At 36.0% G+C, this 24,411-nt stretch overlaps 1 protein-coding gene across 3 annotated transcripts in view; it reads right to left on the bottom strand.

Moving 5' to 3' along the window:
- FAM13B (family with sequence similarity 13 member B) overlaps positions 1–24,411 on the bottom strand; it is a 51,824-nt gene that overhangs the window by 5,783 nt on the left and 21,630 nt on the right. Inside the window, exons 8-21 of one of the 3 annotated variants that reach the window (XM_029997900.2) lie at positions 18,279–18,320; positions 17,108–17,263; positions 14,993–15,128; positions 14,731–14,754; positions 11,118–11,185; positions 10,224–10,278; positions 9,672–9,819; positions 7,014–7,079; positions 5,740–5,950; positions 3,770–3,899; positions 3,204–3,285; positions 2,697–2,926; positions 2,235–2,318; positions 959–1,054 (exon numbers count right to left, since the gene is read on the bottom strand). In XM_029997900.2, coding sequence (XP_029853760.1) covers positions 959–1,054; positions 2,235–2,318; positions 2,697–2,926; positions 3,204–3,285; positions 3,770–3,899; positions 5,740–5,950; positions 7,014–7,079; positions 9,672–9,819; positions 10,224–10,278; positions 11,118–11,185; positions 14,731–14,754; positions 14,993–15,128; positions 17,108–17,263; positions 18,279–18,320 — 1,528 coding nt within the window. The remainder of the gene's footprint in view (positions 1–958; positions 1,055–2,234; positions 2,319–2,696; positions 2,927–3,203; positions 3,286–3,769; positions 3,900–5,739; positions 5,951–7,013; positions 7,080–9,671; positions 9,820–10,223; positions 10,279–11,117; positions 11,186–14,730; positions 14,755–14,992; positions 15,129–17,107; positions 17,264–18,278; positions 18,321–24,411) is intronic. The other 2 variants (XM_029997902.2, XM_029997901.2) reach the window with 2 other exon arrangements.

Raw genomic sequence — 24,411 nt, 5'->3', positions numbered from 1 at the left:
GCAAGAAAGGAATGATGTTGAACTGGTCCCTTCATCTCAATGTACTTTGGCTTACAGGGGATAGCTAAGAACAGTCAGAGTCAACATAAACAGCCGATTAAGTTCCTGCTGAGTAAGCCACTGCCCAGCTATGTAAACCTGGTAGAGAACTATCTGTATGTAAAGAGATTATCTCACATCAGCTACGCAATCCCTTCCTTCTAAAAGGGTCAAATAGCTAATACCAAAACTGTTTTGTTGCAAGCCTGGGTCAGCATGCAAGAGTTTGATTATAGGTCATGAAGAACAAAGACAGACAGCCTGTTGTCATTCCCCAACTGTTTTACAGGTACTATAAACAAGGTTACATCAATCTCCTTGTATAGTATGAAAACTTTTCTTCCTCATCTCTTACAAGACCACAGAGAGAGGAAAGAAAAGAGTAGAAAGCACTGCAAGTTAGAAGGAAATGAAGTGAAAACACAATGAAAAAGTGCAGATGTTGTACAGATGCTGCAGACATTGATAACGTCTCACACTGGGGAAGCATGAAGGAATGAAATCGTTCTTATGGCCATCCTATCACTCATGCCTCTGGTGACAGTAAGCTGCAGTACAGAAGAGAGGCAAGCTTCACTGCAACTGGTGTTACTATTCTTGGGAGTACTAAAAGTACAATATGTACTGTGGATCCATACCTAGCACAGTGACTTGGGAATGTCTCAGCCATGGCAAGTTAGAACAGTTTATTTACTTCCACCAAGAACCATTTACTTCCTAGGAGCCATCAAGGTCACAGAAAGCTTTGAACTGCTCTGGCTCTTGGCAGTAAATCAAATGCCTCAAGTACAATGACAACAACAACTTGTATCTTCCACAAGAAAGATGTATTTTACAGAACACTATTACTAGCTCTTCTAAAAGGCAGCCTAGCAGCTCAAAAGTGGAAAAAAACAGAAACAGCATTTGTTTTACTCACAAGAATAGGAGTAATGCTTGCTCTAGTTAACATTTGTTTTACAAGTCTGTATCTGTCATAAAGTGGCTTCACAATATGTCTTTCTTCTCTAGTAACCTAAAGGCAGAGAAACCACAGAATTAATTATACCAGTCACTCAATAATATACAAGCAAACACAAAGCGGTATGCTTCTCATGCCAGGCCACGTACATTCCAAATAGGAACATAAAACTAGTTTAAATTGTGTGTATGAAATGGGTTTTATGCAGATAAAGCAGAATAAGTGGGTGCTTTTTCCTCCTCTCTTTTCTCACTTTAACTTCCTATATTTTTCAGGAAGAAGTTTTAAAGACTTCCTAAAAGTTAAGGGAGCTTCAGTAGAAGCAAACCGTCTATCTTTAAAGATGCATGGAAAAGAGGAAAAAAAGGGACCAAGAACTGGGGGAGAAGACTGTGTGCCTAGCATTGATGATGATTCTACAGAAATGACAGGGGGAAAAAAGAAAAAGATGAAACTGTAGAGAGATTTTATCTGATATCCGATTTACTCTCAATTCTCAGCCACTGTGTACACTAACGTAATTAATCTTAAAGGCTATCCTGAACAGCTACTGGCATTTCTCCCTAAGGGGATTTATAGAACTGTGACAACATCTCCAAGACCATTTTCTTCCTTGGCTTTTACACTGAAAGGCTTGGTCAGATTTATATGGCAGTGCTGATTATAAAGCTAGTGTGCCAAGTCCAGAAGGCTGATAGAATAGTAACTGGAAAGATCTTGTGATTGGACTAGTGATGTTGATCACTGTCCAAGATAAAAACCCAGAACTTTAGGCACTAATTGCTAGTCACTTTCTCTAACTTCCGTATCTCCAATTATTTAAGATACATGCCACAGACTTGGAGGGGGGGAAGTGTCTTTTCATTTCTGTTTTTGTGAAACCCAGAACAACATTTCTGGCCTTTTCCCAGGAAATTCAATAGCGTCATTTATTTTTAAGATTTCTCTTTGCTTCGCAGACACGTAAGGCAAAAAATAGCAATCACTTCGCAAACTCCAATAAGCTACTGATCTTTGGAAAAAAGGCCTATTAATATGTAATTTTTTTTAAGAAGTCAATGCAATGGCTTCCTCTAATGGCGACACAGAAACCAATAGGTAACTTTGGGTTTTGGAGAAGAACACCACCACCACCCTGCCCCCCCAGCATTAAATTCTAGTATTACTAATGCACAAGAGTTACTGTTGCCTACGCATACATTAATATAGTTTGATGAAGTAAACCAAGTATTACCGGCCGTCCATGTTGGCTTTCATAATACAGGAGACTTTTCTGGAGAGATGTTTTCTCTTCTACCAAATGGTCCTTTGTCATTTTCTGTCAGAAGAGTAAGTCGCATCTCAAACACAAGTCACTTCAACAGTTTTTCTACATTATCAGCTATACAGATGCCTTAGCCAAACTTAGCTTAGTTAATACCATACATCCCACCTTCATCCATTTAAAGCTGTCCGACATTGTCAGCACATACTTGCAAATATTTTAAGAAAGAGTGAGGAAGAAAAATGTCAATCATTGCTCATCTTGATCATTTCCCCACAAAGTCTTGCTAGTCTTGCCCCCACGAGGGCTTGCTAAAGGGCTGCTAGACAGAGGCATCATTTTGCCAACAAAGTGATATCTGAAGTGTCTGACAGTGCGCTATTTCCCTCTGTTACTCTCTTAGAAACAGCCTATCCATAACCTTACGCTTACTTTTATATCTTCTGGCAAACATCTCTCAACTCGTTTTTCCTTTAATCTTTTCAAAATTAGTTCAAGTGTAGCTTCCTTGGTGGGCTTCTTCTCTTTCTGCACAACCCGCATCTCATCTCCATTTTCTTCATCCTCTTGGTCAAGAGAGGAACCAAAGCTTTTTGGAAGAGTGTTACTTCGTGGACGTGTTTGAGGTATGAATTCTCCATCTGAGCTCCTCTGCTTTGCATCTGAAATGAGAAAAACTGCTCAATCCAAAGGTTTAAAAGAAATAACTCTCTCAGTTTGTTTAACTGCAAATAAAGGAACATAACAGTTTGCATAGGCAAAGTTTCTCTTCTAATGAACTAAAACCAAAGCCACAAAAATTATTTGATTTTTGAGTAATTCAGAATCTAGACATGAAACATTTTTACTGTCCTGGGGAATTTTACTGAATGACTTAGGCATTTTAGTCATGTCGGTAATTTGTATTTGTAGAAAACCAGAAACTGTAGCATCCCTTACCTTTTATTTGCTTTCTTAATTTGGTAAGTTCAGTCATCCATTTTAAAACTTTTGGATTGGCTGCAATATCACTATAGGAGGGCTGAAAAGTGATACAAACAAACTATATTTTATGAAAACAAACACACCAAGTCTTGTTTATAAATACTTCTTTCAGATTTGGTAATATTTATGACAGTGAAAGCGACTAGTAATGTGGATGCCACTCTTAGTACCAGATCAGATCTCAGCGCCAACATAATGGGCAACACTTGTGAAAATAAACTTCAAACAAGACATCAGAAGTTGAACCAGAGAGTGGTAAGATGCTTCTGCCTCTCCACATATCTCATCTGATACCCCCTCACTCTCACTGCATAAATGTCACTGTCTGCCCTTGTTTGGGCTCAGGCATTATGGCACATTTTCTAGTATTGCTGTTGCTCAGTTCACTTTTGCAGACAGCAGTGTATAACAAAATTATTCTCATTTGTGAACCCACAGTTATTCAGTGACGAACTACAAGAAGTAACTTAGCTTTACCATGCAGTCCTTTAGCCTAAATAAAAGCAGAAGCAGTAACTTACCTTACTGTTTTTCTCTTTTTCAAATTGTTCCTCAAATTGCTTTATTTTTTTCTGTAATTTCTTGACAAGCTGATAAGGTGTCTTGTCTTCCCTTTTGTCATCTTTTGAGCTGAAAGACGCTCTTCGTGTTCTGTATTAAAAACATTTTTAAAACGTCATTTAAATAATTAAACAAGTGCAAACAACTTGTATATTTGAGTGACAGACGACTAATTTCATTTTTTTTCTCCAGTTCATAATCCATTCTTTTCAGCTTTTCAGTCAGAGCTATTTACTTACTGAATCAAAATGCTTTGATCTGCTGCCTTCAAAATGTGATGGGTTATTTTTTCCTCTCTAATTACAGTAATACCCCTAACAGAAAAACAGCATTTGAAATTCAAGTGTAATAAACTAATGTACCATTAATTACATTGTCATTAAAACAGTTCAGATCTTTCTGGTGGATAGGCTACTTATCTAGGTTTCTAGATACTCAGTACTTTTTGAAGTACTGGGCACAGAATAAAGCCTAGGCTTGAAGCTATCACTCAACAATCCTTGGTAATTAGACAGCTCCACTTCACTGTCTGAGGCAAGTTACTAGATACTTATGTAAAAAACATCTATATCATCTGTTGGCCTTACTAATATATTTCTAGAGTATGTGATTCCGGTTTTAAATCATCTTTTGCACTTGTTTAGCTCCTTGACATTTGCTGCTTGTGATAAGCCTTTTTATTTCAGGACAGAACATGACAATTTTCCAGTACACTTGTTACACAAGGTGCCTCAAAGATCCCTCAACATAGCTAGTGAAATCTACATAGTTCAAGATATTAGAAATATTAATCTAATAATCTACTAGTGTAGATCCTTATTAGTCTCAGAATGAGGAGAACAGCTATTACAATCAGCACTTTTCTGCAGGTCAGTCCTCTGCATCATTTTAACAGTACTTGTCAACTATCTTCTGCAGCTAACTGGAGAAAACTTGGGCAAGTATCTTTTTGCATCAATAAATCTATGTCAGACAGAGAACTGAAGACTCTAAACTTGGTCTTTCCTGTTCCAGATTTTTTCATTTTTATGAGATTATTTCTTCCCTAATAGCATGGGAATTCTTCTTAAACTCCCTTTCATAGTTAACAGTAGTAGACAGTACAGGTCACAGGTTATGTACAGTTTTGGAGGATCACACTTCTGAGTGTCAAACAAATAACCTGCAGCTTGTTCAGTTACAACTCTACTTTCATACACTGGGTTAAATGGGCTCGATCCTCTAAATGTGCAAGAGAAGAGCTGCATTAAGAATCCTACCTCTTCACTGTACTGCTGTCCCACACCTCTCCCTCTAACAGCTGATACTTTCCCATAACCCTCCTGAATGAAGACTTTCCACAGCTCAAATGAGGAATCTGCGCAGACCATTACTGCACACTTTAGTTGCAATAGTTTGTATAACCTGGCTCTCTTTTACTGGGAATGGATAACATGCTACGCAAAACAAAGGCAAAACTATGCAACATGAAAATAGATACTCATGCTACTGAAAAAAAAAAAAACAAAACCAAACCGCAAAGCCAAAACTTACATAAAATCACAGACCAGCAGTCCAGTAAAGACTGGTAAACGAAAGATATAAATACTATCTTCAGCGCAGGAAGTGCCATTACAGCAGGTTGTCAGAAGCCCTGACCACATGCCAGGGAAATCTGTGCAAGCTTGCCCTATTTTTGTACTCTTTCCCTCCACATCTGCCAGTGGCCACTTTGAGAGACACAATACCATCCCAGATGAACCTCCAGTCTGACTCACTATGGCAGTTCCTGTGCAGGCAGAACAGCCAAATGGCCATATAATGCTACATTTGACCTTGGTCTTCAATTAATTCATATTGTGAAAACCCATGAGGTTCTAAACAGCTGTATTTTCGCACTGGCAGTAACATCTCCTGCCCAACACCCACCAAATTGCATTAAAATACATACCTCACAAAAGAAAGTGCTTTGGAAGAAGAATCTAACGTTTCTGGATCATGTAAGAAACGCTGACTTTGCCCAAAATCCAAACTACGATGTGACAATATCGGATGACAGTCCTCTTCCAGTGGATGATTAGTCATCCTTCCAGCCTGCGGAGAAAGCTGAGCTTCTCCAGATTCACTGTCCTCCTGCCAGGATTTGAAAGCAGGAAACGGATCTAGAAGATAAAAAAGGGACACAGAATGGTACTTTTCTGTTAACAGAATTATAAACAAGAGTCAAAAGGAAACAAAAATGCGTACCCAATGCTTAGTCTTGTATGCTATAAAGGATGTGGTGTCATACACAAAGTGAATAAAAACATTGAAATACATAGAAAGCTACAAATTCTGTCATGTAACAATTGAAAGAAAAAGGTACTGAAATGAAGTATGCACACTAGGATCCCTTTTTCAAAGTGTATCTTGTGAGTATGCATTTCTGAACAGTTAAAGAGTGTAAAAGAGCCTTATTTACCTTAATCCAAAGTTAGAAGAATATATTTATTGTCCATTGCAATATTTTGCTGTGGAAATTAATTTTCATACCTTACACGTGTACTTTGAAAGACTGTCCTCTTGGTTTTGAAGAAGGTAAGCCTGACAATACCTCTTTAGGTACAATACCCATTTGCTTAAGTCTTTTTAAAGGAGTGTTGTTGGGTTTTTAAGTTTAAATCCATCTTGACACCACTGAGAAAAAGAGATTTCTTAATTTATGGAAGGTGTTTTCTTTTAGGCAGGGGATTCCAAAACAATCAATTTTTTTTTTTAATCCCTATAAAAAGTTAGTTGCTAACATCCCTTACAGTTCTCAGATATGGTTTTCTTGCTAACAAAAAGCTGACACAGCCTTCCAAGCACTTTAAAATCCCACCCCCTTTTCCTTTTAGAGTTGCCTATATTTTCCAGTTCAAATCAGAAATTTGAAAACTGGGTTCAAAGTGTGCAGAACAACAATAAAACCCACAAAGTAATCTTTAAAAAAAATAACCCTTGTACCTGCTTTCCACTGTACATTTACTAAGTGTTATTGGGATTTTTTGTTTTGTTTTTAAGTTATAATCTTGCCTGTTTACACAGTACAAGATACAAGAAGGGGACCTTTTAGAAAAAAGTAAATAAAAAAATTGCAGATCAGAACATTCCCAAGATAAGGGACAGCAGGTGAAGGGTTAGTGAGAAAGCAAACCATAAACTATCAAAAGGCAGATAACTGAACGTATGGCGAACCATACTTACCCTCCCCTTCTCTCTGCAGATGCATTGTTTTGAAATCAATGAGGGGAAAAGTGATAGGGCATGGCGCTAATAAAATGAAAAAGAATGGCAAAAATACTAAAGTGAACACACAGCACAGTCAGAACAAACTATACATAACATGTAAAGCAGGAAGATACAGTACCAGGGAAAAACATCCCATCTTTTGGGCCAGGCCCTGAGCACTCTCAGCTTCCAAGCAATTTCAATGGCAAGTAAGGATGCTCAGTCCTTAGCGAATTTGAACTTTTCAATAAAAAGGTTTACAAAGAACTGACACAGGAATAGCAAAGACTTATTGTAGTTTAATAAGAGTCTCATGCATCCTCACATTAACAAAAGACAAGTTTATATATGTTTTTGCTCACAGCTTCTAAATAATAGAGATGGTGGTGATCTCTAAAAAGCAGGACAAATGCAGAAAAATACTCAGAAATATAGATTAACCGATCTGCATTTTTGCCTTAAGCCAGCAAGCATTTGATGTTCATTTTCAAGAACTCTGTAAAGGTAACAGGCCTTTAAGTCTTCTATCATACAGGCTTTAATAACCCAAATCTTGTTACAAGATTTGGACTAGTATAGATTTCTTTACAAAGCCAATCTACTTCAATGGAATGCCACTAGGACTTGCAGTGCCTTGGAAGGCTGAGATCCTAATAACCGTTCTAAACAGGACTAAAGAATAGCCAAAGTTAAAATACTTTGCAATGAAATAACACCTCTTGCAAAATATCCTGATTTTACTACCAAGAAGCTTATAATATAAATTTATATACAGATATGCTACTTTCTTTTCAAAGTAAAGGTCATAAAGCTATTTGTGTAAGTAAAAACAAAGCAGTTTTTATGAGCATATTTAAGGAAATAATGAAAACAAAAGCCACAAACTTTCTGAGAATACATATTAAGTCAGATTAACAGAAATAGAGGATGCAATAAAATGTAATGTGCAAGTAAGCAATTAATGTAAATAAAACACTAAGAACATAGGCAGGATTTTTTTTTTAAAAAAACTTTGTCTAAAGTTATTAAATTGGGCAACAAGAATGCAAATCTGGACTCAGTGTCTTCAGATGCCTGCAAATTGACTTCTATATGACATGACATACTCTGAAGGTACAGTTTGCTAGGGCTCAAGAAGGCCAACCAGCAAATATTTTACAAACCTAAGTAAGCCAATCACAAGTTGCAAACCTCATTTGTAAAAGGGAAGTATGGATTCATGCAGGCAATTAATTTGGAAAACAGTCAACACTGGTGACAAATTAACAGTAAGTTATCACCATTTGAGCTTCAGGACAAAGCTTTATGTGCTGACATGCTACAACTATATGCTGCACTGTAGAACTACACACATTCCAGGTATACTTCACTGATTTTAGTATTTATAACACATCAACCAGAAGTTAAGTGCAGTCATTCTTTGTTACCAGTGCCTTACTAACATTTGACTGTGACACTTACAGGCATCTCAAAGAATAGCTGTCACTGGAACAGCCTGTTGGAAGTTAAAATCTCATCCCTGTGTAGTAAATCTGTACCGTACCTACCAAGTTGTATTTGCAAGTTTTTAAAATTGGAAACAAGGGGACTGTGGCCATTGTACTGTCAGTGACAGATCACAGTATTTTAGCAAACTATATCACTTGCATTTTTTAAGGTGTGACAATTCAGAATATCAACACCAGGCAGAGGAAACAGGATATAAGGAACACATAAAAAGATAAGTACTTTGAGATAAGTACTTTGAAAAGAAGATATTGACAAAAGTGTTTTGCTCTGGTTACAAAGGGGTTATGTTTGTACACAAGTACAACAAGGGACTAAACAGTTATTACCAGACATTTGAGCAACAAAGTTCAGTAAAGTCACAAGCTTAGGGGCTTGCTAAACCTGGGAGGCCATGAAGAATAAGGTCACAAACATAACAAATCCTGTCTGAGAGAAAACTATGTTTCATACGTTTTGCTTTTCCTAAAATCCAAACAATGGAGGGAGAAGGGGCACAGAAGTAATATCCATCTACAGCTTTAACTTTTATTTGGAAGTTTAGAGCTGTTTCAAGTTGTCCAATGATGTGGAAACCAACACATGACATTCCTGATGTTTAAAACAGAACAGCCAACACATTTTTCAGAATAAATTAAATATAAATTGCTGTGTTTAGTAGTTTAGTGATTTTTAAGTCAAATTCAGCTAATATTAGAACTTCAGTAGCTTATGTTAAAAAAAACCCAACAAAACAAACAAGATACAATATGAATATTAACTGTATGACATAAATCAGAGAAAGCATTTTTAAGGACTTGGATGAGAGACTCAGGGTCCTGGGAAACATGAGGCACTTAAACAAAAACAACCCGCTAGTATGAAACTTAGGCTTTTTTCGCTTTCTTTAGCTGCTGCTTTGACTATTTTTTCTTTTGAGTTTTTTTTAAGGTCCTTAATTAAATTGCAGATAGTTCTGAAACAAGATGGGACCTATGTCATGACTTGGTCGATCTTACCATGTGTACAGGAACATATCATTCAGATTGAACTAAAGAAAAAAAGCATAAGTTGTCTGCTTCTACTTTGTCAAATGTTCTATTTATCATTATTAGCTAACTGTATTGTGAGCTAAAGGGTGAAAATTACCTTCCCATTTGTCACCATCAGATACATTCTTCAGATCTAGACGTGGTATTTGGACACCCAGAGCTTCCTCAGAAACATTAACATTGCCATCCCCCAACACCTCTGAATCAGTATTTGCATTAAGATCACAAGTCTTGCTACTTGAATCCTGTATTTAAATAACACAACAGAACAATTTTATTATTATTAGCAACTTGAAATCAGGTACCTAATCAGTGCCAGTTCCAGTACTTCTGGACATTTTCTGGAGAAAAAAAAAAATTCTTACTTTCCTAACTCAAGGAATTATAAACAAGCTTCACCCCCAACAGTAGTAAATTATTTGCATTACAAAACATTCCTTACACGAGATGCATAAGTATAAGCTTGCTCTGCTGCCAAAAGTTTCTGTGAAGCAAGATGATGAGATCTCTAACAGATTTTGCAAACCTTGCAGCAGGCCAACCGTCATAAGATTTTAAAAGCTAAATTTATTGTTTTTCTTCATATCTGTATCTCAATTAAGTTCATAAGATGCTGTGTATCTGTATGTAAAGGAAACCATAGTCTTACCAGAAACATCTCTGAAGATATTCTATCATTGCCACCAAGCAATATACTATTTTGCCTAAAAAGAAGACACAGACCTAGTTATCATTTTAAATAAAACTTCTTAATGCACAGTAAATACTATACATTCCCTTTACATTTTATTCTTACATACCCTAGTCCAGTTTTAGCAGATATGCAATGTATTTCCCTAAAGTGATAATTAAAATTCTGGGGAGCAAAAGTTAGATTGCTTCCCCCCTCTTTGTTCTTCACACAGAATTTTAGCAGATATGCAATGTATTTCCTTAAAGTGATAATTAAAATTCTGGGGAGCAAAAGTTAGATTGCTTCCCCCCTCTTTGTTCTTCACACAGAATTCAAGCTGAAGCATGTAAACAACAACTGGACTTGAACCCAGTTGGAAATAAAAAAAGCTCAGCCCTTTATTCTCAAACTAGGAGTAAATACTTTAAAAGTCAATTGAACTCAAACTGAAATTTCAGTCAGTGCTGAACTCAAACTGCAAATGAACTTAAAAGTATTCTGGCTAGTCACTATTACCAGCATCAATTCTTCAATCATTAAGAGCAATAAAACATGCCAAAATATTTTAAAGAAAGTAACTTTTTCTTCTTCTATTTCTCAACATAGGTTGTTCACAAAAACCCCATGATATATATCATAAAGACTTGTACTTATTTTCTCTTTTAAGTGCATAAAGTTCCATGACTTTTATACCATCATCATAAAAAAGTAACTCCATCTTACCCTCTGTGTTTTCAGATGTGAAAAGTTATATGTTTAGTTTCACCTCCCTTATGTTACACTGTGTTGTCACAAATCACCAGTTTGGTACACTTACTTTTCAAAACTGAAGTTATACATTCTGCCACGTGACAAAAGAAAAATACATACCTTGCACTATTATTTTCTCCATCAACATCTGCATCTTCATCACATGGTTTCAATAATACGTCTGCAGTCTGTTGGCAAAAAATATGTTTAGAAAGATTTAGGAATGGCATTCTCAGCTGAAAACATTTCTGTAATCATCACTGACCACAAAAAAACCTCAAGAACTACAAGCACTGCTTTTTGTGGGGGGTGGAAATCATACTTTTTACCCATGCAAAATTTTTACAACTAAAGTAAGGCCAGGAATCAGGTGTTTTAATCACTAGAAGACAATGACTTTTCATCTTCAAACAAACCACTTTTTTATTATTTCTTTTAAATATTAACAACAACAGTTCTACTGCAAATTGTCAATCGTAGCATGAAGTTTGAGTTGACTAAGATCATGGCAGTAAGTATATCCTATTCTCGAAAATAACCGAGTTGGATGTAGACTTGTGCTTAGCATATATGAAATGAAACAAGTCTGACAGACCTTCTAAAAGGAGCTACTAATCCCTGTTACTAAATAAAGCAGCCACAGAACTGGAAGGGGATGAAGAAATGCTGGCATTTCTATGACACCATCTCACAAAACAAGTTCAGATGAATACATGTCACCATTTTGTTCACTAAAAGTTGGGACAGGAAGACTGACTACTTAAGCATTTACGCCAAAGCCTAGTACTTGATTTCTTCAGAAAGTGTCTTATTTGGGGGAATATAAGAAGTTTGAAATATAAAATATGTCATTTTACAACAACAGATTACATCTGGTTTCAGACTTCAAGAAGTTACCTCAAGTGATCTTTGAAATGTCTGAAAATAAAGTTACCTGGAGAGTTCAAATATATATAGCAGTTGCCAGTTTTACACTGCTGAACAGTAATATTCACCCTTATCAGACAAAACTCCATTATTCTGTTTACATTATTTCAGTCCTCAAGTCAAATTCCAATTCAGGGAAACAGTTTTTAATTACAGTGCATTTGTCATACTCCAGCAGATAATTTCTACCCTGGAGATGAGCTGTGCAAGTCTTGCATCGTCACACTTAATTGTAATTGTGGAAACAGCTGCTTCTGTTTCCATTTCAGACCCAAAGGAGAGCTCACATGCACATCTTTCACTTCCTACAATGCTACATACTCCTTTCACACAGAAGAATCAGTATATCTCCCTTCAACATCTCCCCCCAAGATACAACTCTCCAATAATGTTTGAAATGGTGTATTAACAAGAAGGTAGACACGAACACTGCAAAACAACAAAACTTACTTTACCCCAGAGTGCCACCTTACTACTGATATCAATGGACAGAAATATAGCAAAAAGCAAAAAAGGCCAAGAATGACATCAGTTATGACAACAAAAGCACATTTATACAAGAACATGCGCTCCCAAGCATCATGTTCCCCTTTATTTTCTTAGCACAGTAATCGAAGTGCACATACTTCACAAGAAGTGTAATTCACATTTCTCAGCTGTTCTTTGAAACCATTGCAACTGCATAAAACGCACTGAAAAGCCACCAATTTGCAATTTTTGTTTCTCCATCTACATTTGTATTTTCTGAGTTTTGATTTCTAAAGCTCAGTATATATTTTAACTAGGAAGTCAGAAGGAAGTGAAGTGTTAGGAGTTAATATGAGAAACTCGCTCTCTGTTCTTTTTAAGACTTTCACTGTCAAAAGAATGAAAACATAAAACAAATAGTACAAATAAAAGACGACTTACAATAGCCAGTCAGAAAAAGACTTATGGCAGAAATATGGAACTCTACCCTGTACTTTCAACAGATTTCTTGCAAACACAGTATTCACCCGAATTGGATAAAACACCATCTAACTCCAACACCATGTTTTGTGTATTTTGCGCTATAGGGTAACTATCTAATAATTTTTTAATAACAAGATCTGGCACTAACGCATCCAGAAAGAACCTGGACAATCAATACATTCTGTGCAATTTTGATTTATAGAATGGGATTCTAAAACAATATGCTAGTTTAGTGACAACAATTGAAAAATTTGGCTTGTTAGGTGATTCAAGAGTCATTTGGGATCTGTGAAAGCAAACAGAAGGCTAGGAGAATACATTACAATAGTGAAAAGCACTACGGTAACATTTTGTTTTAATAAAAACACAGATTCCAGACAAGACTCACAGTTTCACTATGCTAAGGCATCCATTTCTATCTTTTCAAGTTCACAGACCCATTAAATTCTTCTAGTTAATTTAAGTCTACTAACAATAGGTTTGCTTATCTAGTTATCTTTCAGGAAACCCTCAGAAAGATTTATGGACTCACAGGCAAGAAGTTAAAACCACTGTAGAAAGTTCTCTACACGTGTATAGCAAATCTCTCTAACCACAGAATTCATCATTCATATTTATGACAACAGAAGTTTTACCAAATAAATAAGGAACTATAGATTTGAATTTTTCATTAGAAGTGCTTATTTGACAGCTGCATATGTGCTATTTCATAGAGTGGTAGAAACTATATACTCTTGCATACTACTGTTATACTTGATTTTGGTTTTGTCAGCACGTATTTTACAGCACTGCTTGATCGCATAAAGATACCCCGAATGAGAGATTGATGTCTGCTTACTAATAAAAAGTGGGGGTACAGTTCAGGCCACCATTACAAATTCAGGCCATACCTACTACAAACCTTCACATTTGATTGTATGTGAAGATCTAATAATTTGCAGCTCAAAGCAAAGCTGAGGCATATTTGTTGTATAGGGTAAACAATTATTTCAACATTTACAGTTGCTACAATACTAGGCTTCCATTCAAACTGTATACAATACTTGCTTCTTTCAGTGACATGAAGCTGTTCAATTCAAGCATAATATATAAAAGCAAAGTGAAAATTAAATCTATGACACCTGATTATCCTGTGGTTTGTTGTTTACATTTTCAGTTGCTTTGTGAACTTTAACAGCAACTTCAAGTAGCATTAACACTGTATTTTCTGAGCAAAAGAGTCTTTAAAAAAATATAACTAAGTATTTTATTTTTACAAGCATGTTAGCATCACATCCTAAGATGTGCTCATGCAGCACTCCAGACAGATTTTTCTGCTTTGGAATACAAATGGTCAATCCTGATACTTTTCAAGATGACAATACTAAGTGTTGAACCTCTTCAGGAGGTCACAAGTCTAATTTTCTTCCATTTTTCTTTTGCTGAACACCTCAAGTGTAAGAATTCTAAGTGTACACATCAGTATGGAGGGACACAAGCTATAAGCACAGCAGAAGTCAAATATCTAAGCAAAGAGGTCCAAGGAGATGTAATAGAACCTCTTTCAAGTACAAAGGAAATGAAGATGTGTTGAAAAGAACAGGGTATCTATGCCTACCACAGAAGAAACTGGAAACAGTGAGAAAAGGCTGTAATTACTTAATTACAAAATCACACCTTCCTAGCACAAGCATAGTCAAGAGGCTGCAGAGTCTCAAGGTGACTGCTACTTCTACCCTTTCTTGATACAGTAAAAGGTGTGACTAACTGTGGGCTATGCCACAATCACAGCTCTAGGTCTTCTGCTCCTCAGGAAGCCTTTACTAACACAGATGCTATTCTAATTGGTGCTATGCTCGCTGATACACTGACTTACCTGAGCAGAAGGAAGGGCTAGTACCTGTGAAAGACCAATAGAAACACATTAGTAAGGGTCCAAACAAATTGCACCAAAGTACACAAAACTTTCTCTGTGTATGTCTATGAAACGTGCACAGCAGAGAAGGCAATTAACTGCACAGAGCAACAGCGCCATGTAAGGCTACATCAGACCTATTAGAAAAACTTGAATCTCTAAAGCGCTTTGCTAAAGTCACAGCAATTTATGATTTTCATATACAGGAGGCTCTTCCTCTCACCTGAACGCTTTCTTCTTCCTCGGTTACAGTATCATGTTTCATAGCTTCACTGTCTAAATCAGTGCAAACCAATACTTCAGAGCAGTCTCCTGTGTTCTCACTGCTACCAGTGTCATTATCTTCAATAACATCATTCCTAAAGATAAGAACAGAAAGACTTTAGCAACCTGTTGTTCCACCTTCAAAAGAAAAAACCACTGCACTGTTTTTGGGGTGTTTTTTTTCCCCTTAAAACAGTATCAAACATCAGAGGTTTCCCTCTCCCCAACAAAATTATTCTGACCAAAGATACTGGCAATATCTACAATTTCAATGACCTGTAAGCAAATTTAATTATTTCTGTAGTTTATATACACTTCTGAGGTTTTCTACAACAGTACATGACAGACATATTAAAATGTATTTATTTGATCCTTGTATTAAGGCTCAGGCACACATCTCCCACTTACTATGCTGACCTAAAGAATAAAAGTGCCAACAGCCAGAAGCAATGACGTATTGAAACTATCGCGACACAATGACATTGCTGTGGCTACACTCCTCTCAATATTGAAGCCAGCTAGTTTATAACTGGTATCACTATGTTCCCCTCCAGTGAGAAATCCCATTATTTCTAACACTTAAATCTCCCTAGAATTCAACTTAAGGCTTGTAACAGCACAACCAGATTAAAACTAACTTACACCGTATTTATGTCCATATATTCTTTACATGCCACCATCCCTGTTACCACGATTCTATAATTCATCACAAGCCTTTGACTTCCTTGCCATCCTTCTCCTTGCTCACAAAGAATTCCAAACTACTTTAGAAAATGTTCCTCCTCTATCAGATATATAGATACTAAACAGGATTGTTCCGAAATCAACATTTCAACTCTCTTTTCTTAATTCTGGCAACTATTTTAAGTTAGTTCTAAGAAATTTGCACTGGATCACTGCATTTTTTAGTTCTTCATTTAACTGTGTATTTGCCTTGTGCATAGTCTGCTGGTGGCACTGCTTTAAAGGACCCAGACAACCTCTTTCAAGAATGCTATCATGTATCCTCTATTACGGTTAATCCACAGTGGAACTATGATCAGAAGCATTTCAAATAGTCACTCTGCCAGAAGAGTATATTGGTTTCAAACCTGCAGTGATGGTACTTTCAGCCTCTGCTTCTGTGAAGTCAGACAGCCTTTAAAGCACTTATGCTTTAATTGAAGGAATTTGGCTACAACAGGTCTTTCAGGCAATTACCCACTTACTTATAAATTACTTCAAAGACATTAAATCTCTAACACTAAAACTCAGTTTTAATTGATCATTACCAGCAATGATTATTACTTTTATGATCAACTACTAACTTTAGTCTGACCTCTTGTCACAGATAAGACTTCTAAAAACAATAAAGATTGAACAATTTACAACACAGCATTCAAGTCTCTGAATACTTCACGTATTTCAGGCAACAAAGGAATTTAGGTACTGAAGTCCTACTTTACACATTTTTGGTGTTTGGGTATTAATCATGGCTATTTATTTTTAATAAAGCACCAAAATGTACCAGCTTCTCAATGCTGCCGTGGCAATCACTACACTCATAACATAGCAAGACTTACAATAAAAATAGAAGCTGATCAAGTGAGGCTGAAACTCTATGCAAATAGACTCACAGTGCTCATTCTACACATTTTTAGCTGTTTCGTTGACACTGGCAGCCAGAGCAGTAAAATAGCTATATTAACATGGAAAGATAGGGTAAAGAAACTGAAACAGCATCTACAGTAGCTTTCATATGGTAAAATTGTGTCATAAGCAAAATCAGTGGACAAGAATGAAAGCACTTGGGTAAATTTAAGTTCCTGTACTACTTGCACAGAATTCAGCAGTGAAGCAGTTATACCTCAGAACATTTTTAGCTATAGGATCAATTTAAAATATTTGCTTCAAGAGCTGTTGATTACTGACAACTGATGGAAGTTGATCTGGTTTAAAATATGAGATGAATTAAGTTAATAGGAAAACTAGTAACTTTTGCTTTGGGTTGAGGTGGGGGATTGGTGTAGTTTGTTTTGCAAGAGTTAAGATATACCATTCTATAGAATTCATTACAGATAGAACAAAATCTTACTGGTTGTTAGATCCTTCCTCATCCCCGCTGGGATCTTTTGCTTCATTGTTACAGCCCAGTCTGTGCTGCTGTATATGTTTAAGATCATTATCTAAACTGCTCTGCAGGTCGAAAAGGTGCTGTTCCACAGCTGCTCTAATTGTTCTTTCCAAAATGCTAAAAAAAAAAAAAAAAAAAAGACAGAAAATTCATATTAAGAACTCTCCTTTTGTATTGATCAACTATGCAGAAAGGCAGAATTAACAAACTTTACACACAACAGGAATCTTTGATGACAAGTACTTCAAGGCAAAAAGGGACTAATTTTTCCAAAAAGGCAGCGGAAATTACTGTACCTACTATCTTTTATTTCATAAGATTTACATAAAGTATTATGAAGTCTATTAACAGTATTTTAAGAGTAATCAGCACATTACAATGACTCACTTATTTTTCAATAACTATACACAAGAACTTATAGAAGCCTGATATATTAATGTCACAGTAAAAACCTGTGTCTGTAACAGGTCAGAGTCAGCCCCGGAGCAGGTAGTACTTCAGCACAGATGGCTGTAAGCCCTCCTGAATAGGGCTGTAATCTTAAAAGGCAAGAGCCAACAAATAGCAGACACAATGAGCAAGTACCTGATGAAGGAGACAGGATATACCCAAAGACACATCAAGAAAAGAACAGCATTCTTTAAAAACAGACTACTCTATTGAGTGCTTCTTAGCCAGCTCATCCAAAATACTCCTGTAAGAATCTTAAACTATTTTACCCCATTTTAAACTCTGGAATTATGTGTTTATTTTTCCTCCACATTTGTACATGCAATTCCACTGAACCGTACTCAATTTTAACAACTAGAAGTGGTGCTAAAAATACAACGTGAATGCTCTCATAATTTTAAAGTCAAACACCTATGATGTATCTAAGTAAAAAACCAGTTTTTTGGAATCTAGATTCTACCGTTCTGTGCTCTCATGCTTCTGCAGTCAACAACGACAGACATTAGGTTTTTCCTGCGTTAGTGTTAAATGCCGTAAGTGAAATACTTCACACTAGAATATGTTCATTCATAACTGTAATCATCAAACCTACTGCATTTCTTTTTCTTGAAAGAAGACATATCTTCTATGCATGTTCTAGTAACAGCACAATTCAAACATTTTATATATTCATTACACTTACTCTGCAGAGGCTGGCAAGATACTTATGGGAGAGATATGAGCACTGCAATAAAGAAGAAAAAAGTTAATGTAATGCAAAAACTAATCACATTAAATAAAAGTCTTGAAGTCAACAGAAAGCAACTTAGAAAATAAAGACTGCATGGAATGTGACTAATTATGTAAAGAAAACACTGATTTGCAGTCCCTTCATTATTTAGACAGAAAGTTGTAGAAGTAGCAATGCAAATTTCTGTCTCTCAAGAGCCAATCAATACTCAGTATATTATGAAGCTATAAGCTCTCACATGTACAGTCTTTCCCATGGGAAATACTAATCACTTAGTTTCCAAAGATTTCCTGACACCTTGCTTAAGAATGCGGATCTTAACCTTGCTGCCTAAAGCAAATTCCAAATTACTCTGCTTTCCTCCACAGTTGCAATTCATAGACGTTCTTCCCTGCCTGTCAGACTGTTGCATAATTTTATTCTGCAACGTTCAACAGATCTGCAGCACTCTCCAAGGACGGCTACATTTCAAGTGCAAGGCAGATACCTTCCAGAGGTTTTGAGACAGGAGCTAGCCATTTGTAAAACATTTGGAAATCTCCTACCACAAGCCACTTCAGCCTAGAAGGTTCAACTCCTAGGGGAGGTGGAAGGGTGGAATGCAGTGTAACTAACACAAGTAAATTCAAGTAAGTTAACTTGTGTATGCACTACCTTTTCAATTTTCCATTAATAGGATAAAAATTCTGTCATTATAAAGAGAATACTTAAATTTAGACAAAGTAACGATAAATATGCTAAGAATGAAATAATAGAAGAAAACTCTACCGTAAGCCGCAATGAGTTGCAACTTGCATGTCTTATTCAGAAAAAATAAATACTAACTTCATTTCAACTAGGAGGTGGAGAAGGAAGTAAGCAAATGCTTTTTCTTCCTATTATATATGACTAAGCTCAAAAAGCTGAAAAATAGAATTTTAAGTCTACTCTTTACCATGCAACAACATGTTAATTTCATATATTATTTTCATGAGTGCGTAACAAAAACCTTGAAATACAAGGGAGCTTGCCACTCCACTGGAGAACTGAACAGGTACTAACTACCTCTACAAGATAGTTTTGACTGATACTAGTTTTGCTTGCGCTAGAAGATGTAGACAGTCTCTCTGCTTACCCAAGAATAGTTTTAATACAGCAAGGAATATCTTGGTTAGACCTTATCAAGTTTATTGGTAGTTCCACCAACAGAGAGGTAAGATAATTAGACCACCTCAAGCAGACTTTCTATTTTTTCTTCCTCTAAGTAGATGAAACACAAGCAATAAAGGACTTTCAATTAAACACTAGCTGATAAGGAAAGTGGTTAAAGTATTTACTTAAAAATAATTACGCCCTTTTGCCTTAGACAACTTGTACTGGGTCAATAGCAAAGTGCACTGTATTTAAACACCACCATTTAATAACTGAACAAGCAGGTGCTCAGAGAAGTTTTTCATTAATTTTTTTTTTTAAATGGAAACTTGATTTTGAATCAAGCTCACTTTATGATTCGTGTGTTTGTTTGCCTAGGTGAAAAACCAAAGCAGACCTATTCCAAATGCTTTGACAGAACAGGCATCTCTAAATTACTATTTCAAAACAGACACTGCCACATAGCTTTGGAAAACTAACACACCTGATGTAGAAGCCAGATCCTGTAGCCACTAATTTCAAAGCTGCCGGATCAAACAACTGAGGGTGAACACAGTGGCATTTGGGGTTTTTTCTTACAAACAAAGAAATGGTAAGAAAAAGTTTACAACTTAAGACTGATATTTCTGTGCACAGTTCAGCATAGCCCTACTACTTGTACAAAGTGTTTAACTTTTCTGATAAACAATTTTTGTTTTGACAATACTTGAAATAAAAAAATGAAGACATGAATCTGTGAATAAGTTCAGCTCCATGAACAAGATAAGAGAGGAGGAGCATGAGCAAGAATCTCAGAGAAAAAAAACAGTAAGATTTCAAAACACAAAAAACATTGTTTTAAAGTATCCGATCTCAATATTTTCAGTAAGTTCTGCAAAAGCTGCATTATAAAAGGTATGCTTACTTTCTAAAGGTAATAATACATAGTTGTACACATTGAAGTCAATTTACTATTAAAACATAGTCACTCCTAGTATAACTTGGGGTGGGGGGGGTGAGGCAATCAGAGCACAGAACACTGCAACACTCTGGTCGTAGAAGAGAGAAAAAAAAAATTCAGTCAAGGGCACAAGTACTAATACTATTTATAGGAAACTGTGATGACCTGGAATCCTTTTATTCTACCACTTGAGACAATGAGGAACTGTGTCAAGAGTGGGGAGAATCAAACTCATCTCCAAAGAATCCAAAAGATTTCAGACATGGTTCACAACAAAATTTTCCATCTTACTGTGTAACCTTCAGCCCCCAGCATAGGATCTTTCACCAGTGCTTTTATTAAACACCTTTAGATGCATTAGAGGTACTCAGCAAAAGATGTGCATAAATCAGCAGTATTGCAAAACCTGAAGAATCCTCTTACTCCGTAAAGAATAATCTTATGTCTTCAACTAATCACTTTAGCAATTAAGCACTTTTTGAAGGAAATGTGTCAATTGCTCTTAGCTAAAATACAACTTCCAAACCAATGTAGCACAGTTCAAGGATACTTTTTAAAAGCTGTAATTTATACTGCTACACAGAGTCTTAACGCAGCATGACACAGCAAGACACAGAAAGGTAAACATCTTTGTTTCATAATGCTAACCATCTCCTGAGAATCCCTTTTGTACTGTCTCCCTACCCATAAAAAGTCCCGGTAAAAACATACCTTAAGATAGAAAAAATGCATTAACTAGAGATAAAACATTTCAAAGTTATTCCTGGTAATTTACTGACTGTACACAGATTCTTATTTCTCATTAAAAAAAAAACATCAGTTGTGACACTATTTCATTTCACAGTACCTCCAAAATACATTCGATCCCACACAATTTTAAAAGTTAAAAAAGTCTTATTTGCAAACATATCAAAGCAACATTTTCCTTTCATATATTTACCTGTGCAGCAGAACTTTACAGGCCATTCTGATTATTTTTGCTATCCCAAATGAGCACTTCATGTAAAAATGCTTCATTTGAAAAACAGCAAAGCGTGATGTTGGCTGCTGGTTATGCATACTGCTTGCTGGGATTCAATGGCTGCTTGTCAGACAGTACTTCTGGAGTGCTGCACTAAACCCTGCAGTCTAAATAGAAATAGACTGCAACATGAGGTCACTCCTGACAATAAGCTGCCCAATCAACACTTGAAAGCTTTCCTAACATGTTGTTCACAGATTTTCTAGGATGGAAGTAGGGACAAGTATTTGGATGTTAAAGACAGCACTAAACTAAAACAATAATGTGTTTTCTATCAATTCAGGCAGTTGTTGTATTTGGTTAGCCTTACTGTGTACGCATTTTGTCTCACTTTGTTGCTATTAATATTATTGCCTCTCTCTCACTGATCAGAGCTAATTAAAACAAAAAAGGGTTAACAAAATATCACACAAGCAGTGAGGATGTTGCCCTTGTCATTGCATTTAATATAGACAAACTGTTTACAGAACTTACTACTTGTCATAGCTCATATTTTTACACATATAATTTTGAAAAGCCCAAAGAACATATCAAGAATTTTTATATTAGGCTTCTGACTGACAATATTTGAGATGAACTGCAAAAAGTAAAGCAAATAATGCTTGACAAAGTGCAGTGATAAAAAATTGGAAATAATGACAGAGAAGGATTCTAAAGTGATTATTTCAACAGCACGTCTTAAAAATCAGCTGCAATGCTGAGTCAGTAATTCTTTTCTCTGAAAGTCAGGACAGCAAAACCGAAAGAGCCATGGTGAAAAGGCTTCCGATAACGGAGGATATGATGTTTCCTTTACATACACAATGTCAACTCGTGTGCAACGACTGCTCCCTGATTGGGTAATGGGCTTAAAGATCACTCAACAGGTTTATTTTAAACACCATTTTCAAGCAGTCACTAAATCAAACTGCATTAATGATTATCCACATTCTCACCAGATCTCTCTCCCACTCAAAGTCCAATTAACACCATGCAGTGCATGAAGGTCATATGTTTCAGAAAGAACAAACAGAACGAGTAAAGAAAAATGGTAGTGAGCTATATTATAAGCAAGTTACAGTCCAAATAACTAGAAGGAAGGTCATATACCCCATCGTATGAATCAAGATAACCAATCTCTAACATGTGGAACATGCAACCTCAGCATTCTTTTCCTTCTCTCCACAAAGAGACCAAAACATACAGATACTCGGTTCCCAAAATCTGACAACAGCGAAGAGGCAACAGAACTCCAGGTTAAGGAACTGCAAGAAACATGTTTAAGATCTACTTCTCCTCCTTTTTCCTTTATAAGCTGCTGCAGGTCCTATGTCCTATCCCAATAAGCCTGCATTAACATTTGCTTTTTTTAAGGTTGGTTTTTTTTTTTTTTTTTAACATCAAGAAACTAAACCAAAAAGGCCATTAAATGCATACTATGAAAGTCTTTAAGCTTGGAAAAATAATTTACAGTATTTATAGTGGTTAAAAGTTTAATAAAGCTTACTTTCTCATTCTCTGTAATTTTTTTTAAATGTTTCCTGCAGTTGTTCTGGTTTTAGAGTCAAAATTCTCTTTCTTCTTCTGCAGGATTCCTCCTTATCCTTCCCCTCCTTATCCTTCCCCACAAATTATGTAAAATGTCAACCATAATTAATGCCTATTAGTTTTTAATTAACCCTAAACATTGAGTAAAAATGTTTTTCTCTTCAGGCTATTAAATTTAAACTCTCAAACATGTTGAGTTTGTCACTACTGCTGCACTTACACATTCCACAAGCAACTAAGTACCTGTGAATAGTTAAATTGTTTTAAAACTTTCATTGGAAGAAGGAACACTTTGTAGAAATTCCAATTGCAGCAACTTTTTTTTATTTAACTCAAACTAAAATTAAACAGCTCTATTGCTGACAAGGATAATTAACTATTAAAATATAATATAAATTACAAAACAGAATTATGTTTTTCTCATTATTTTACATTTTACAAATTCTTGCAATGAAGTAGAAGGAGTGTGCAGCCAAGAAGGTGAACAGATTTCAACCTGAAATCCACATTCTTGACACTACTCAGTCTTAGGCAGCAAACTGACTTGTGATTTTCCCTGCATTTCTTCTGCTTTTAATCACACTTTTATTACAGATTCTTCCTCACCCCCCCCACAAGTTCTTCCATCCAATGCCCATACCAAACATGGTATAGAGGGGAAAAGGTAAAATTCACTATCCATAAAATGTAAACTCTTAAGTACAAGTAAAGCAGACTTAAAAACTTGTGTATTACAAGCAAGTAAAATATAAACCTGTCTATTACAAGCAAGGACAAATAAGCTCTCAAATGGAAGCACGATTTTAAGTTTATGCACCTCCTTTTAATTAAAAGATGACTCCCACTCCAATATTCCTTCCTGTATTACACTTTGCAACTTCCAAACTTGCTCACAGCTCTCTACCAGCAGAGCCTATCCAAACAGATCCCTCTACAGAGTCTGGCTCTTAGGCAGGTAACACAGGTCTCTCCAGCTTCAGCAGCCGTTATACCTGTTTGGACAATGCAAGACCATGGCTTTCTATGCATTTTTCTAATAACTTTTTTCTAAAAAGCAGTTTAACAAATTAAACCTCAACTTGTGCACAAGTGCCAGTCATGTCACCCATACATCGATATAACAAAGAAATATCAGCCTCCGAGATAAACTTAGTTGGCAGAGTTTAAATTAACTGAAGAAGGATCTTCAGCTGTTTTACAAATATATTGGCAAGTCAACTTTCACAAAACAGGGTATCCAGAGTCTTCATTTCAACTCAAATTAAGGAGACTTTCTGGATCCTCAAATCAAGTTTTTTTGCAAGCAACCCATTCTACGAAGTCCCATATATAACCTTACAAAATGCCACCTTTAAAGTGCTCAAAATTTCCTCCACATTGCTCTTACTAAAGGCCTTTCTAGAACTTCTAAATTCCCACCTAAAAATCACTAATGGTCAGTATTATCCCACTTGGTCTCCACTATC

The sequence above is a fragment of the Aquila chrysaetos genome, chromosome 22 (assembly GCF_900496995.4).
Source record: "Aquila chrysaetos chrysaetos chromosome 22, bAquChr1.4, whole genome shotgun sequence".
Taxonomy (NCBI): domain Eukaryota; kingdom Metazoa; phylum Chordata; class Aves; order Accipitriformes; family Accipitridae; genus Aquila; species Aquila chrysaetos.
This window is presented reverse-complemented; position numbering and strand designations above follow the sequence as displayed.